The sequence below is a fragment of the Manis pentadactyla genome, assembly GCF_030020395.1.
Source record: "Manis pentadactyla isolate mManPen7 chromosome Y unlocalized genomic scaffold, mManPen7.hap1 SUPER_Y_unloc_6, whole genome shotgun sequence".
NCBI lineage: Eukaryota > Metazoa > Chordata > Mammalia > Pholidota > Manidae > Manis > Manis pentadactyla.
In genome coordinates this window covers 501,720-519,088 of record NW_026644611.1, presented here as the reverse complement: position 1 = coordinate 519,088, position 17,369 = coordinate 501,720, and the positions used below count along the sequence as shown (strand labels likewise).

The following is a 17,369-nucleotide window of genomic DNA, read 5'->3' as shown; positions in this document are numbered from 1 at the left end:
TCTAATAAATTTTTGTATTTCCGTGCATACATTGTGATTATTCCTTCTTCACTTCTGATTCTGCTTATGTTGTGTATATTCTTTTTTCTCCTGGAAAGTCTGATGTAAGTAATGCTACGCCTGCTTTATTCTCCCTATTATTTACATGGAATGTCTTTTTCCATCCCTTCACTTTTAGTCTGTGTAAGTCTTTGGATCCGAAATGAATCTCCTGTAGGCAGCATATAGATGGTTCTTGTTTCTTTATCCATTCTCCACTCAATGTCTTGTGATTGATTCATTCAGTCCATTTTCATTTAAGATGATTATTGATAGATATGTACTTACTGACATTTTATTGTTTTCTGCTGTTTTTCATATCTCCTCTCTGTTTCTTTCTTCCTGTGTTATACTCTTGTCATTAATAGTTTTCTTTAGTGTTGTAATTATATTTCTCTCTTTTTTAAATTTATTTATTTATTTGTGTATTTATTGTAGACCAAAATATTGTGGTTACCTCAGTCTGTATTTCATTTGCTCAAAATATCAGGGATCATTTGTTTTATAAAGAAACTAATAGGAATGAAAAACACACTGATGAAATGGCTAATACACTGAAGAGAATAATTAATTGAAATGAGAAAAGAAATTTATCTTCAAGGCATGCTAAGCAGCCTCAAATGCCCACTGTTTTCTTTTAAAAAGCTATTTATAGCCCCACACCCAACCCAAGTAAAGTGTGTTCATGTCCTGGGCATGTTCCTACCGTACCCACAAAAAAAAGGCACCTTAGCTATGTAGTCTGAGAATCAGAATTCAAAGGCCAGTTCTGCCACTTATTTGTGCTATAAGCTCAGTGGAGTTTTTTAACCTCCTTGGGACTTCAGTTTCTCTCATTTTTAAAATGGGAAAGTATGTCCACTTATTTCATATGTGGTAGATTGAGGCAATAAATATAAAGTCATAGGAATAGTACCTCACATATAAATGTTCAATAAATGTCAACATTAACATTTTACATTTTTGAACAATTTTCATCATACCTCATCTTACTTGTTAATGCAGATTGAGCATACATTAGTTTCTTCTGGGAAATAAAAAGTGCCTCCCAATTATCTAGCCATTGTTTAGTCATTCAGTTAATTATTTTATAATAGGTATAAATCATTGTTATTTTACCAATTCCCTATTTGATTTCTCTTTTGAGATTTCCACATTATCGCCATGATGTAGCCAATTACAAACATCCTTCCAGCATTTGCAGAGGAAGGTATCTGGAGTTGTAATGTTTAACAGATAACATGTTTTAGTAATCCAAGTCCTGGATGGAATGTGAGAAATTTAAGGATCTATTTTAATATATCATTGTGTTTTTTGGATTGTGGGAAAATCAAACTTAACAAAATAGGGTATATAAATAGTAAAAGAATTTAAATCCTCTTTGGATGTTCTACGGGCACATTTTGGAGCATGAATGCAATCAATGTTTTGAAACAGGGGCAGGTAAACTTGTTCTGTAGTGAACAGAGTACAAATTTTGGACTCTCCAGTCTATTCAGTCTCTGGTTCAACTATTCACCTCTGACTTTAATGTGAAAGCAGCCATAGATAACATGTAAATGAATGAGAACAGCAGTGTTCCAGTAAGAAGACTGTATTTACTGACGTTGAATTTTGGAATTTCATATAATTGTCCTGTGTTCTTTTGATTTTGTTAACCATTTAAAAATGGGAAATTCTTCTTTAGCTCACAAACCACACAAAATGGCTGGCTGGCTGTATTTGCCCCACAAACCATAGCTTGCTACCCCCTTTTCTTTTTTCAAAAAAATTTTATTAAGAAATGATTGATATACACTCTTATGAAGGTTTCACATGAAAAAACAATGGTTACTGCATTTACCTATATTATCAAGTTATGCAGTCACTGTCCAACTGTGCAGCAAGTTGCCAGAGATCCACTATGTCCCTTCTCTGTAATACACTGTTCTCCCCGTGTCCCCCCCACCATGTGTACTAAACATAATACCCCTCAGTCCCCTTCTCCCTCGCTCCCCACCCGCCCTCCCACACCCCTCCCCTTTCATAACCACTAGTTCATTCTTTTGCCACCCCCTTTTCTATAAACGCTAAGGAACCTGAGATGCACAGAGATTAAGTAATGTGCCTGAGGTCCTCTGGTGGGGGACCAAGAAGCCAGTGTCCAGAACTCGGGTGCCTTGGCTTCAGAATGTGCTCCTTGCCCCATGTGAGCAGCTCCCCTGGGCGTGCATTTGTGGGCACTACCACTGTGCAGGTGAGGGTAGCACACATGGGGCACATTTGGGACAAAGTGGCCACTTCACCTGGTAGGAAGGTGTCCAGAGGAGGGAGAGGCATGGAAGGGAGGCTGTGATGTGGTGGCCAGAGCTCACAGTGACATTTAATGTAACAGCAACAGAGGAGGGGCAGGACTTAAGTTAGGGAAATCATGTAATTTAGAAAAAGATGCTGGAACTTCATCTTATTTCTAAGTTGGCATAGTGTTCATCTCGCTGCTTCCCAATCCTGGACTGGCGTGATGAGGGTGTGTGTCGGGGAGTAAAGGAGGGCATTTCAGGCAAGGTAGACATTGCCAGAAAGAACAAAGGGGTTTGGGTCATTCAGTCTGAGAATCCCTGTCTCCTTCTGTTTCTCTATGTCTCTATGTCTATTCCTGTCCATCCATCCATCCATCCATCAATCCATCCATCAATCCATCCATCCATCTGTATGTATGTATGTATATGTGTGGAATCTGTAAAGGAACCTCTGTTAGAATTAACATAAATTCAAATTGTGGGAAGGTTCACGTTGGCTATTTCCCCTCTACCTGCTCTGCAGGCCTGCTTTTGCTGCCTGTAAACAAACGGTATCTGTCAGCTGTTCAGCCATGTGCTCTTTTCTTTTTACAGTTAGGCAGGCAGTCCTGTTTGCATGAACCGCACAGTGTGTGGATGAACGTGAGTGTCTGCTGTAAACTGTGACAAGTATTTAGTGAGTGGGAAGAGGTATTAGGCAGGGCTGGGGCGCTGTGTTCTAACTCCAGCCCAACTGAGAAGGAGGGCCTCACCCTGCTTTCTCTTGACCCTCAGGCAAGGAATTGACCTTCCTACTTTTTTGGTTCTTGTTTGTTTGTTTTTCTTTGGATTAGCTGTCCAGGAAAGCAAGAATCAAGAACAGCTCAGTCAGTTGAACCTGAATCTCACTTGATCCCAGAACCCAAGCCCAGAATGGAGTTTGGTCTTGGGTGGGGAGCAGGCTGCCCAGGCCAGAACAGAATTGAGTACCTGGAGAGTGTGATGTGGGGGAAGAAGGAGATGAGGAAGGAGGACCCTTGGAGGAAGCTGTCACAGTGCCCCTCTGTTGCCACCGGCTGTGTCTCCAGTGGTGGCTTTCTTTGGGCAAACAAGTTCCTTTCTGACAATGTGAACACCACTGGGAGGGTGAAAGGTGACTGATAACAGGACACCATCTGCCTCACCAGATCACTGTTGTTGCCAGGCCTCCTTCAGCCTCTACTGCAGAAAGGGAAGTTTAATGTTCTTCTTTGGGGTGGGGGCATGTAGTTCTGAAGTGTAGGATGCCAGGGTGGGAGTGGCGGGATGCCTCTGGTCTTGGGGTATCAGGGATGAAGTTAGCATTGATTGAGCACCTACTGTGACCTCACACTCGGCTGGGCTCTTCTCAAGAAGTAGATTTTCCACAGACCCTTGGAAGCGATACTCTTTCCTGTGGTGTGTAGGTGAACAGATGGGCTAAGATGAGTAGAGGTACTTTGTGAAGGGAGTCTGGCCCTCCTTTTAACTGGTGAGATGTCTTTCCTTATAGTCTAAGAGGAAAAGGAAGTTCTAAGAGGTGGGAAATAAAAGCAGTGTAAAACGGGGTCTCTATCCAGTGCAGAGGAAGGAGGAAGAGCATTTATTAAGCACTTACTATATTCCAGGTATCCGTGAGCAACTTAGATCACTATTTAGTCCTTATGATGAATCTGTGGTATGTTATTTCTGTCGTGTACATAAGAACACACATGTTCTGAGAAGGTAAATCATTTCTTCAATGTCACAAAAATAAGCAGTAGAGCTGGGAAGGGAATGTAGGTTGTCTGACTCTGGACAAGATATTGGCCAACAGAAGTGCCCAGAGCTGGCAGCTGAGATGAGAGCATCATAGGAATGGGTAAAAAGTTCAATAACCCATTTTAAAAAACCATCACCGACAAGAGAAGGGAAGAGGTAGCTATAAATGGAACTCACATAAATAAAGCAGGTTGATTTTTGTGGCAAAGGGTAGATAGGCAAGTCCTCCACTTATTGGTCCCAGAGGTTGTATAGAATATTGGAAATACAGGCACGAGCTACTTTCTCTACTTTGTGCTCACAGAGGCACATTATGGTCTTATCACCATCACCAAGTATGCAATTAATGTGGGGCAAACGTACATGAGGCTGGTGGGCATGGGACCTGCTTCTGTGAGGAGATGAGCCTGGAGGGAGCTGGACTTGCCCATCAGGCAGGACCCTGCTCTGGGGTGGGGCAGGCCATGGGGAACACAGGGCATGGGTGATGCAGTCAGCAATGGGACATCCCAGCCAGCTGGGGTTCAGTGTTTAGAACGTGAGCCTCATACAGTGCATGAGAACGGGCAGGCAGAAAGCTGCTGATTTGCGGAGGCAGGCAATGGTGTGTACATAAAAAAGCTCCTGCCCATGTCTGTGGTCATTATTGCCTTTTAGGGCCCTCTTATTCCTTGGTGAAGCAGAAAATTTCCCGTGTGCCTTCCTGACCCCACACTATGGCCACACACATCAAAAGGACCTGGAATGGTGGTTTAAGGGCAGGTTCCTGAGTTCCTACAGACTCACCACATGAAACCCCATAATCAATTCTTTCATACATTAAGGTTTGAGAAACGTGAAGAGGAATATACATCAGTGCTTTAGAAAGTACTCATATTAACATAGGCATGTCCATTAAGTACGAAAGTATCATTTATTAAAATTCCAGTTATGTGTTAGGTCTTGAGCTAGCCACTTTAAGTGTGTTAGTTGATGTGATTTTTAAAATAAAGCCCATGTTGAGACAATGGTTATCTCTACAACAAACATGAGAAGTCTGAATCCAGGAAGCTGAGTAGATTGCAAGATTATCTAGCTAAGAAATGGTAGAGCCAGGTTGTAAACGCAGCTGTCCTGATGTAGGGAGAAAGTCTGGGCTGGGAAGAGACTCGGGGTAGGTGGGATCAGAAACACATTGTGCGGTCCTCAGTGTACCTTTGGTATAGTGCAGTCTATGGCCAGTTTCTTTTTGGGACGAAAAAGCGAAGCAACAGCAAGCACAAAGAGAGGACCTTGCATTTTTTACTACTTCTGTCTGCCGGAGCACAGTGACCCACGGAACTAGAGCATGTGACCCAACCAGCTCGTTTGGATTGGGTGAAGAGCTGTGGCTCTCATCTGGCACTAGCATTGCCGCTTGTGCACTGATCAGCTGGAGGGGGTGGGACCGAGCCGCTTCTTTGGCCAACCTCTTTACAAATATCCAGTCTCCTGCTCACCTACGGTTGAATCAAAAGCCGTTTGCAAAGTAGTCAAAGCAAGTCTACTTTCTCGTAAGACGGCCGGGCCGGCCTTTCTGGTTCATTTTTCCTTTATTCCACTTCTGGTAGGGGTCAAGGAGGTCCGTAAGTGACTTCTGGGAGACTAATGCTTTTATTTCCGGGCTGTGGGATCAGGCTTGGATTTGCTTTTGGTGGCTTCCGCTGATCTCAATGCTGCCGCCCTCATGTCAGACACGGACAGCGATGAGGTTTCTGCGGGAAGCGGCCCATTTTCTTTAATCGTTTTCCTCTTTGGCAACATCAGTGGAGCCGGGCAGCTGGAGGGGGAAAGCATCTTGGATGATGTGAGGGGTGGGCGTGGGGTTAGGGCTCGGGGTGGTGCGGCTAAGGAGACAGCTGGAGTGTAGTGTAGAGGATGTTTAGAATTCGAGGGCGGATGTGTTCCTCTCTCTGAGAGGGTGCAGTAATGAGAAGTGGATACTGCCTTCGTAGACTCTGCAGTAAGAGAGAGGCGGCTTCTTTGTGGATGAATGTGAGAAGGAGACAGGATGGTAGACCAGCCCCCATAGGTCAGGGGTGCCGATGTGGGTGACTTTGGACAGAATGTTCCATCTGACCAGGCAGTAGGAAATATTTATTGCACTTTTAACCTAGGGAGGTTGCTTTCAGACTATTGCAGTGGGAACCTGTTAGGCTGGAGGAAGCAAAAACAAGGACATGCAAACAGAACAGAGAGATACCCTAAAAGGAGAACAGACCAGACTCCAAGGTCTGTGCCTTATATGGAAAGGTACAGCTCTTCCTGAATTCCATCCCTCTGATGTGCCAACTAAGACCCAGATGTCAGCCTCCTCCCTCTTGGAAGGAAAAAATTTCTAGTTGTCTATTATGTCACCTTTAGCCAATCATACCTCTCCATGCCCCCTAAGATAGCTTGCCCACTCCTCCCCCTCCTAATCCCTTATAAGCCACCACTTCCCTGACCCAGTGTGACTTCCCCAGCCTGTGATAGCCAGACCACGGAACATCACCTGGGGATTTGCGTTCAAATAAACTACCTGGCCCTTTGTTGCCTCTCTTCCCCTGCTTATTTCAGCCAGAATTTATCTTACAGAACCTATTTTGAGATTCCTGAAACTGCATTTATGCCATCGCTGACCTAAGGTGGCTGTAGAGCAAGAGAACTGGACAGAGGCTGCAACAAATTATATGGTTCACCTCGCTATTATTAGAACAGTGAATGTTCAAACTATCAGGGGCAGGCAGTCCCCTTCTGGGCCCAGCGCCCTTAAGTAGTTTTCCCAGTGTTCACTGGCATTCATTCATGCTATCGTTGCCTGTGGCCAAGCGAAACTCACCTTCCGTTTAAGGTTCATCTTTTCAAGGAGAGAATAATGATCAATATTCCTTCTCCCATGGAGCACACACAAGTACACAAAAACTAGCAGAAAAGTTCTTGCCTTCTCTGGTCCAAACGACCTCTGTTGCTTTAGCCTTTATTCTGAGAACTATTACATTCATTTAGTCTTAGTGGTGGTTTTTTGAATATTTCTTTATATTACTTTAAAGTAGGGTGATGAAATTGGACACAATATGTCAATAAAGACCTGATGAATGAAGAGTTTAGTGGAAGATTTACTTTTCACTTCTTGAATGTAAAGCTCTTTTTAGCACACTGCAGGGTCATCTTTCATGCAGATTTTATAGCTTTGTCGTGGACCAGGAAATACGCCTTGTTTGGGAAGCTTAGGTGTAGTTGTTGTCTTTGACGCTGGTGCTGTCCCTTTTTCAGGAGTGTAAGAAGCACCTGGCAGGCTTGGGGACCTTGAGTCTGGGCAGCCTGATCACTGAACTCACTGCAAATGAAGAACTGACTGGGACTGACGGTGCCCTGGTACATGATGAAGGTGAAGTCTGGGTCATGGGGAGTAAGGTGGGGAGGAGGCTAGCCACGTAGGGTAAATGTACTTTTCAATGGGCTTTTCCTTAGGGAGTGAGAGTTATTTGCTATTTGTTGACATATACTCCCCCCTGCCTTTTTTATTCATAGGCTGGATCAGGAGTACAGAAGATGCTGTGGACTATTCAGACATCACTGAGGTGGCGGAAGACGAAAGCCAAAGGTGTCAGCAGAAAATGGGGAGCTTGCAGCCCCTTTGCAACTCAGGTGATTGTTTGGTGTCCTCTGTAGAGCATACCAGTATATTTTCCCGCTATATAGTCCAGTTTGTTTGTTTCTTTCTTTGTGTGCTTACTGCCATTGTTCCTGCTCTCTGTGCCTTTTCTGCTTCTCTCCCTTTGTCAGCTCAGTTCCAAGTAGCTGCTCTCCTCTCGTGTTCTGAGGCAGTGTTACCATACTCAGGCTTTTATTCCTCGTACTGATTTCGAAACTTGTGGTGAATGCCAAGTAAGGATGATAATGCTTTCTTCCTTATCGTCTGGTATTTGAGTACCTACCGTGTTCATAGCACTGTTGTAGATGCTATTTATTTATTTATTTATTTATTTATTTTGTGAGGGTATCTCTCATATTTATTGATCAAATGGTTGTTAACGACAATAAAATTTTGTATAGGGGAGTCAGTGCTCAATGCACAATCATTAATCCACCCCAAGCCTAATTTTTGTCAGTCTCCAATCTTCTGAGGCATAACAAACAAGTTCTTACATGTAGAACAAATTCTTACATAATGAATAAGTTACGTAGTGAAAGGTACAAGGGAAGTCATCACAGAAACTTTCGGTTTTGCTCATGCATTATGAACTATCAACAGTCAGTTCAAATATGAATACTCATTTGGTTTTTATACTTGATTTATATGTGGATACCACATTTCTCTCTTTATTATTATTATTTTTAATAAAATGCTGAAGTGGTAGGTAGATACAAGATAAAGGTAGAAAACATAGTTTAGTGTTGTAAGAGAGCAAATGTAAATGATCAGGTGTGCGCCTGTAGACTATGTGTTAATCCAAGCTAGACAAGGACAGTAAAACATCCACGTATGCAGAAGATTTCTCTCAGAACAGCGGGGGTGAGGTTCTAAGCCTCACCTCTGTTGATCCCCAATTTCTCACCTGATGACCCCCTGCGACTGTGCCTGTCTTAGGTTGTTCCTTCCTTGAGGAATCTTACCCGTCTCTGGCTAACCAGTCATCTTCCGGGGCCATACAGGGAAATGTGAAGTTGGTAAGTGAGAGGGAAGCCTTATTGTTTGAAAAGGTTAGCTTTTTACTTCTTTGCATATTTATGCCTTGTAGCTTCTATGCCCAGCATTTGTCTTGAGGTATTTTTACCACTTGGAAGAATTATGATACTCGGTAAATTTGATATGAGGCACAAATTCTATTTAAGGGTTGTAATTAGGAAGGAAGAAGAAAAGCTATAGAAGTAGCAGGTGGAAGAAAACATGGGAAGATTGATTATTTCTTTGACATATCTTCTTGTAGAGTAACTTCAGCATGTATAGTTTTTAAGCTACTACTTAAATTGCGCACACACGTTAACATAATGGTAGTATAGTTACATAACCAAAGCATATCTGTAATTACCAGCCATCTCCAGTGAAACCAAGAGAACCAGTTAGGCACCTTAGGCATTTGTGAAAACTTATCTATGATATGGTGGATATTGTCCAACTGAACTTGAACAGTCTGAGAGAAATCAGACAAATTAAAACAACCCATTCCTGGGGAATGTTCACATCCCTTATGTTCTTTTAACAGTAAATAGTCTGTAGTTGTAAGATTTTGGAGCTCTACAATTTGCACTTTTCCTAATTCTTGGTTGAGTTCCAACAGTATAGATCCAGTCAAATTTGTTGTTTTACTGTATGCACAGGCCAGCTTAGATATCTCCTTCCTCATTCCCATGGCAAGTCCAGGAACTGGTGGGATGAGTGCATCTACAGCTGTAGCAGTGCGTGGATCTTTGTTGGGGTGTTTTGATGATCATCTTCTGGCATGAGTCTTCGAGAGTGCTGATGTTGGAAGTTCTCTTTCATATCGTATCTTAGTTCATTTTCAGGGTAGCCCAATTAGGCTTTGATCCTCTGTATAAACACAAACAGACCCTTTGCCTACACTTTTATATGCCCTTTATACCCTTGTGTAGAACTCATTGGAGGTCTCCACACAGGAACTGCCCTTTTTTTTGTTTTGCTTTGTTGTTGGTATCACTAATCTACACTTACATGATGTTTATTATGTTTAAGCGCTCCCCTATAACAGGTCACCCTATAAACCCCTTTACAGTCACTGTCCATCAGCATAGCAAAATGTTGTAGAATCACTACTTGCCTTCTCTGTGTTGTACAGCCCTCCCTTTTCTCCTACCCCCCCATGCATGCTAATCTTAATACCCCCCTTTTTCTCCCCCCCCTTATCCCTCCCTACCCACCCATCCTCCCCAGTCCCTTTCCCTTTGGTACCTGTTAGTCCATTCTTGAGTTCTGTGATTCTGCTGCTGTTTTGTTCCTTCAGTTTTTCCTTTGTTCTTATATTCCACAGATAAGTGAAATCATTTGCTATTTCTCTTTCTCCGCTTGGCTTGTTTCACTGAGCATAATACCCTCCAGCTCCATCCATGTTGCTGCAAATGGTAGGATTTGCTCTTTTCTTATGGCTGAGTAGTATTCCATTGTGTATATGTACCACATCTTCTTTATCCATTCATCTACTGATGGACACTTAGGTTGCTTCCAATTCTTGGCTATTGTAAATAGTGCTGCGATAAACATAGGGGTGCATCCGTCTTTCTCAAACTTGATTGCTGCGTTCTTAGGGTAAATTCCTAGGAGTGGAATTCCTGGGTCAAATGGTAAGTCTGTTTTGAGCATTTTGATGTACCTCCATACTGCTTTCCACAATGGTTGAACTAATTTACATTCCCACCAGCAGTGTAGGAGGGTTCCCCTTTCTCCACAGCCTCGCCAACATTTGTTGTTGTTTGTCTTTTGGATGGCAGCCATCCTTACTGGTGTGAGGTGATACCTCATTGTAGTTTTTTTTTTTTTTTTTTTTTAATAATTATTTTTTATTGAAGGGTAGTTGACACACAGTATTACATTACATGAGTTTCAAGTGTACAACACAGTGGTAGAACATTTATATACATAATTCTAGGTTCCAGCTATCACGCTACCAGGCTGTTACAATATCTTGACTACATTCCTTATGCTATACATTACCTCCCGGTTACTAATTTATTTTACCATTGGAAGTCTGTCCTTTTTTTTTTTTTTTTTTTTTTTTTGTGAGGGCATCTCTCATATTTATTGATCAAATGGTTGTTAACGACAATAAAATTCTGTATAGGGGAGTCAATGCTCAATGCACAATCATTATTCCACCCCAAGCCTAATTTTTGTCAGTCTCCAATCTTCTGAGGCATAACAAACAAGTTTTTACATGTAGAACAAATTCTTACATAATGAATAAGTTACATAGTGAACAGTACAAGGGCAGTCATCACAGAAACTTTTGGTTTTGCTCATGCATTATGAACTATAAACAGTCAGTTCAAATATGAATACTCATTTGGTTTTTATACTTGATTTATATGTGGATACCACATTTCTCTCTTTATTATTATTATTTTTAATAAAATGCTGAAGTGGTAGGTAGATACAAGATAAAGGTAGAAAACATAGTTTAGTGTTGTAAGAGAGCACATGTAGATGATCAGGTGTGTGCCTGTAGACTATGTGTTAATCCAAGCTAGACCAGGGCAATAAAACATCCACGTATGCAGAAGATTTCTCTCAGAACAGGGGGGGTGAGGTTCTAAGCCTCACCTCTGTTGATCCCCAATTTCTCACCTGATGGCCCCCCTGCGACTGTGCCTGTCTTAGGTTGTTCCTCCCTTGAGGAATCTTACCCGTCTCTGGCTAACCAGTCATCTTCCGGGGCCATACAGGGAAATGTGAAGTTGGTAAGTGAGAGAGAAGCCTTATTGTTTGAAAAAGTTAGCTTTTTACTTCTTTGCATATTTATGCCCTGTGGCTTCTATGCCCAGCATTTGTCTTGAGGTATCTTTACCACTTGGAAGAATTATGATACTCGGTAAATTTGATATGAGGCACGAATTCTATTTAAGGGTTGTAATTAGGAAGGAAGAAGAAAAGCTATAGAAGTAGCAGGCGGAAGAAAACATGGGAAGATTGATTATTTCTTTGATATATCTTCTTGTAGAGTAACTTCAGCATGTATAGGTTTTAAGCTACTACTTAAATTGCACACACACATTAACATAATAGGAGTATAGTTACATAACCAAAGCATATCTGTAATTACCAGCCATCTGCAGTGAAACCAAGAAAACCAGTTAGGCACCTTAGGCATTTGTGAAAACTTATCTATGATATGGTGGATATTGTCCAAATGAACTTGAACAGTCTGAGAGAAATCAGACAAATTAAAACAACCCATTCCTGGGGACTGTTCACATGCCATATGTTCTTCTAACAATAAATAGTTTGTAGTTGTAAGACTTTGGAGCGCTACAATTTGCACTTCTCCAAATTCTTGGTTGAGTTCCAACAGTATAGATCCAGTCCAATTTTGTTGTTTTACTGTATGCACAGGCCAGCTTAGATATCTCCTTCCTCATTCCCATGGCAGGTCCAGGAACTGGTGGGATGAGTGCATCTACAGCTGTAGCAGTGCGTGGATCTTTGTTGGGGTTTTTTGATGATCATCTTCTGGCATGAGTCTTCCAGAGTGTGCAGATGTTGGAAGTTCTTTTTCATATCGTATCTTAGTTCATTTTCGGGGTAGCCCAATTACGCTTTGATCCTCTGTATAAACACAAACAGACCCTTTGCCTACACTTTTATATGCCCTTTATACCCTTGTGTAGAACTCATTGGAGGTTACCACACAGGAACTGCCCTTTTTTTTTTTTTTTTTTCTATCACTAATCTACACTTACTTGACAAATATTATGTTTACTAGGCTCTCCCCTATACCAGGTCTCCCCTATAAACCCCTTTACAGTCACTGTCCATCAGCATAGCAAAATGTTGTAGAATCACTACTTGCCTTCTCTGTGTTGTACAGCCCTCCCTTTTCTCCTACCCCCCCATGCATGTTAATCTTAATACCCCCCTACTTTTCCCCCCCTTATCCCTCCCTACCCACCCATCCTCCCCAGTCCCTTTCCCTTTGGTACCTGTTAGTCCATTCTTGAGTTCTGTGATTCTGCTGCTGTTTTGTTCCTTCAGTTTTTCCTTTGTTCTTATATTCCACAGATAAGTGAAATCATTTGGTATTTCTCTTTCTCCGCTTGGCTTGTTTCACTGAGCATAATACCCTCCAGCTCCATCCATGTTGCTGCAAATGATTGGATTTGCCCTTTTCTTATAGCTGAGTAGTATTCCATTGTGTATATGTACCACATCTTCTTTATCCAATCATCTATTGATGGACATTTAGGTTGCTTCCAATTCTTGGCTATTGTAAATAGTGCTGCGATAAACATAGGGGTGCATCCGTCTTTCTCAAACTTGATTGCTGCATTCTTAGGGTAAATTCCTAGGAGTGCAATTCCTGGGTCAAATGGTAAGTCTGTTTTGAGCATTTTGATGTACCTCCATACTGCTTTCCACAATGGTTGAACTAACTTACATTCCCACCAGCAGTGTAGGAGGGTTCCCCTTTCTCCACAGCCTCGCCAACATTTGTTGTTGTTTGTCTTTTGGATGGCAGCCATCCTTACTGGTGTGAGGTGATACCTCACTGTAGTTTTACTTTGCATTTCTCTGATAATTAGCGATGTGGAGCATCTTTTCATGTGTCTGTTGGCCATCTGTATTTCTTTTTTGGAGAACTGTCTGTTCAGTTCCTCTGCCCATTTTTTAATTGGGTTATTTGTTTTTTGTTTGTTGAGGCGTGAGAGCTCCTTATATATTCTGGACGTCAAGCCTTTATCGGATGTGTCATTTTCAAATATATTCTCCCATACTGTAGGGATCCTTCTTGTTCTATTGATGGTGTCTTTTGCTGTACAGAAGCTTTTCAGCTTAATATAGTCCCACTTACTCATTTTTGCTGTTGTTTTCCTTGCCCGGGGAGATATGTTCAAGAAGAGGTCACTCATGTTTATGTCTAAGAGGTTTTCGCCTATGTTTTCTTCCAGGAGTTTAATGGTTTCATGGCTTACATTCAGGTCTTTGATCCATTTTGAGTTTACTTTTGTATATGGGGTTAGACAATGGTCCAGTTTCATTCTCCTACATGTAGCTGTCCAGTTTTGCCAGCACCACCTGTTGAAGAGACTGTCATTTCGCCATTGTATGTCCATGGCTCCTTTATCAAATATTAATTGACCATATATATCTGGGTTAATGTCTGGATTCTCTAGTCTATTCCATTGGTCTGTGGCTCTGGTCTTGTGCCAGTACCAAATTGTCTTGATTACTATGGCTTTATAGTAGAGCTTGAAGTTGGGGAGTGAGATGCCCCCTACTTTATTCTTCTTTTTCCGGATTGCTTTAGCTATTCGGAGTCTTTGGTGTTTCCATATGAGTTTTTGAATTATTTGTTCCAGTTCATTCAGGAATGTTGCTGGTAGTTTCATAGGGATTGCATCAAATCTGTTTATTGCTTTGGGCAGGATGGCCATTTTGACGATATTAATTCTTCCTAGCCACGGGCATGGGATGAGTTTCCATCTGTTAGTGTCCTCTTTAATTTCTCTTAAGAGTGACTTGTAGTTTTCAGAGTATAAGTCTTTCACTTCATTGGTTAGGTTTATTCCTAGGTATTTTATTTTTTTTGATGCAATTGTGAATGGAGTTGTTTTCCTGATTTCTCTCTCTGTTGGTTCATTGTTAGTATATAGGAAAGCCACAGATTTCTGTGTGTTGATTTTGTATCCTGCAACTTTGCTGTATTCCGATATCAGTTCTAGTAGTTTTGGGGTGGAGTCTTTAGGGTTTTTTCTGTACAGTATCATGTCATCTGCAAATAGTGACAGTTTAACTTCTTCTTTACCAATCTGGATTCCTTGTATTTCTTTATTTTGTCTGATTGCCATGGCTAGGACCTCCAGTACTATGTTAAATAAGAGTGGAGAGAGTGGGCATCCCTGTCTAGTTCCCGATCTCAGAGGAAATGCTTTCAGTTTCTAGCTGTTCAATATAATGTTGGCTGTTTGTTTCTCATAGATGGCCTTTATTATGTTGAGGTACTTGCCCTCTATTCCCATTTTGCTGAGAGTTTTTAACATGAATGGATGTTGAACTTTGTCAAATGCTTTCTCAGCATCTATGGAGATGATCATGTGGTTTTTGTCTTTCTTTTTGTTGATGTGGTGGATGATGTTGATGGACTTTCGAATGTTGTACCATCCTTGCATCCCTGGAATGAATCCCACTTGGTCATGGTGTATGATCCTTTTGATGTATTTTTGAATTCGGTTTGCTAATATTTTGTTGAGTATTTTTGCATCTACGTTCATCAGGGATATTGGTCTGTAGTTTTCTTTTTTGGTGGGGTCTTTGCCTGGTTTTGGTATTAGGGTGATGTTAGCTTCCTAGAATGAGTTTGGGAGTATCCCCTCCTCCTCTATTTTTTATAAAACTTTAAGGAGAATGGGTATTATGTCTGATAAAATTCCGAGGTAAATCCATCTGGCCCAGGGGTTTTGTTCTTTGGTAGTTTTTTTGATTACCGCTTCAATTTCGTTGCTGGTAATTGGTCTGTTTAGATTTTCTGTTTCTTCGTGGGTCAATCTTGGAACGTTGTATTTTTCTAGGAAGTTGTCCATTTCTCCTAGGTTTCCCAGCTTGTTAGCATATAGGTTTTCATAGTATTCTCCAATAATTCTTTGCATTTCCGTGGATTCCGTCGTGATTTTTCCTTTCTCGTTTCTGATACTGTTGATTTGTGTTGACAATCTTTTCTTCTTAATAAGTCCGGCTAGAGGTTTATCTATTTTGTTTATTTTCTCGAAGAACCAGCTCTTGGTTTCATTGATTTTTGCTATTGTTTTATTTTTTTTATTTTATTTATTTCTTCTCTGATCTTTATTATGTCTCTCCTTCTGCTGAACTTAGGCCTCATCTGTTCTTCTTTTTCCAATTTCGATAATTGTGACATTAGACCATTCATTTGGGATTGCTCTTCCTTTTTTAAATACGCTTGGATTGCTATATACTTTCCTCTTAAGACTGCTTTTGCTGTGTCCCAAACAATTTGGGGCTTAGTGTTGTTGTTGTCATTTGTTTCCATATATTGCTGGATCTCCATTTTGATTTGGTCATTGATCCATTGATTATTTAGGAGCGTGTTGGTAAGCCTCCATGTGTTTGTGAGCCTCTTTGCTTTCTTTGTACAGTTTATTCCTAATTTTATGCCTTTGTGGTCTGAAGAGTTGGTTGGTAGGATTTCAGTCTTTTGGAATTTTCTGAGGCTCTTTTTGTGGCCTAGTATGTGGTCTATTCTGGAGAATGTTCCATGTGCACTTGAGAAGAATGTATATCCCGCTGCTTTTGGATGTAGAGTTCTATAGATGTCTATTAGGTCCATCTGCTCTACTGTGTTGTTCAGTGCTTCCGTGTCCTTACTTATTTTCTGCCCAGTGGATCTATCCTTTGGGGTGAGTGGTGTGTTGAAGTCTCCTAGAATGAATGCATTGCAGTCTATATCCCCCTTTAGTTCTGTTAGTATTTGTTTCACATATGCTGGTGCTCCTGTGTTGGGTGCATATATATTTAGAATGGTTATATCCTCTTGTTTGACTGAGCCCTTTATCATTATGTAGTGTCCTTCTTTATCTCTTGTTACTTTCTTTGTTTTGAAGTCTATTTTGTCTGATATTAGTACTGCAACCCCTGCTTTCTTCTCACTGTTGTTTGCTTGAAATATGTTTTTCCATCCCTTGACTTTTAGTCTGTACATGTCTTTGGGTTTGAGGTGAGTTTATTGTAGGCAGCATATAGATGGGTCTTGCTTTTTTATCCATTCTGTTACTCTGTGTCTTTTGATTGGTGCATTCAACCCATTAACATTTAGGGTGACTATTGAAAGATATGTACTTATTGCCATTGCAGGCTTTAAATTCGTGGTTACCAAAGGTTCAAGGTTAGCCTCTTTAGTATCTTACTGCCTAACTTAGCTCGCTTATTGAGCTGTTATATACACTGTCTGGAGTTTTTATTCTTCTCTCCCTTCTTGTTCCTCCTCCTCGATTCTTCATATGTTGGGTGTTTTGTGCTGTGCTCTTTCTAGGAGTGCTCCCATCTAGAGCAGTCCCTGTAAGATGTTCTGTAGAGGTGGTTTGTGGAAAGCAAATTCCCTCAGCTTTTGTTTGTCTGGGAATTATTTAATCCCACCGTCATATTTGAATGATAGTCGTGCTGGATACAGTATCCTTGGTTCAAGGCCCTTCTGTTTCATTGTATTAAATATATCATGCCATTCTCTTCTGGCCTGTAGGGTTTCTGTTGAGAAGTCTTATGTTAGCCTGATGGGTTTCCCTTCATAGATGACCTTTTTCTGTCTAGCTGCCTTTAACACTGTTTCCTTGTCCTTGATCTTTGCCATTTTATTTATTATGTGTCTTGGTGTTGTCCTTCTTGGATCCTTTCTGTTGGGGGTTCTGTGTATTTCCGTGGTCTGTTCGATTATTTCCTCCACCAGTGTGGGGAAGTTTTCAGCAATTATTTCTTCTAAGATACTTTCCATCTCTTTTCCTATCTCTTCTTCTTCTGGGACCCCTATAATACGGATATTGTTCCTTTTGGATTGGTCACACAGTTCTCTTAATATTGTTTCATTCCTGGAGATCCTTTTGTCTCTCTCTCTGTCA

General features: G+C 41.1%; 1 protein-coding gene across 1 annotated transcript in view; it reads left to right on the top strand.

The window, feature by feature from the left end:
- The first annotated feature begins 5,732 nt into the window (after positions 1-5,732).
- The window catches only part of LOC130682322 (transcription initiation factor TFIID subunit 1-like), a 137,471-nt gene continuing 125,834 nt past the window's right edge, over positions 5,733-17,369 (top strand). The window contains 3 exon segments of the mRNA XM_057496704.1: positions 5,733-5,901; positions 7,350-7,464; positions 7,608-7,724. Coding sequence (XP_057352687.1) covers positions 5,782-5,901; positions 7,350-7,464; positions 7,608-7,724 — 352 coding nt within the window. The 5' untranslated portion in view covers positions 5,733-5,781.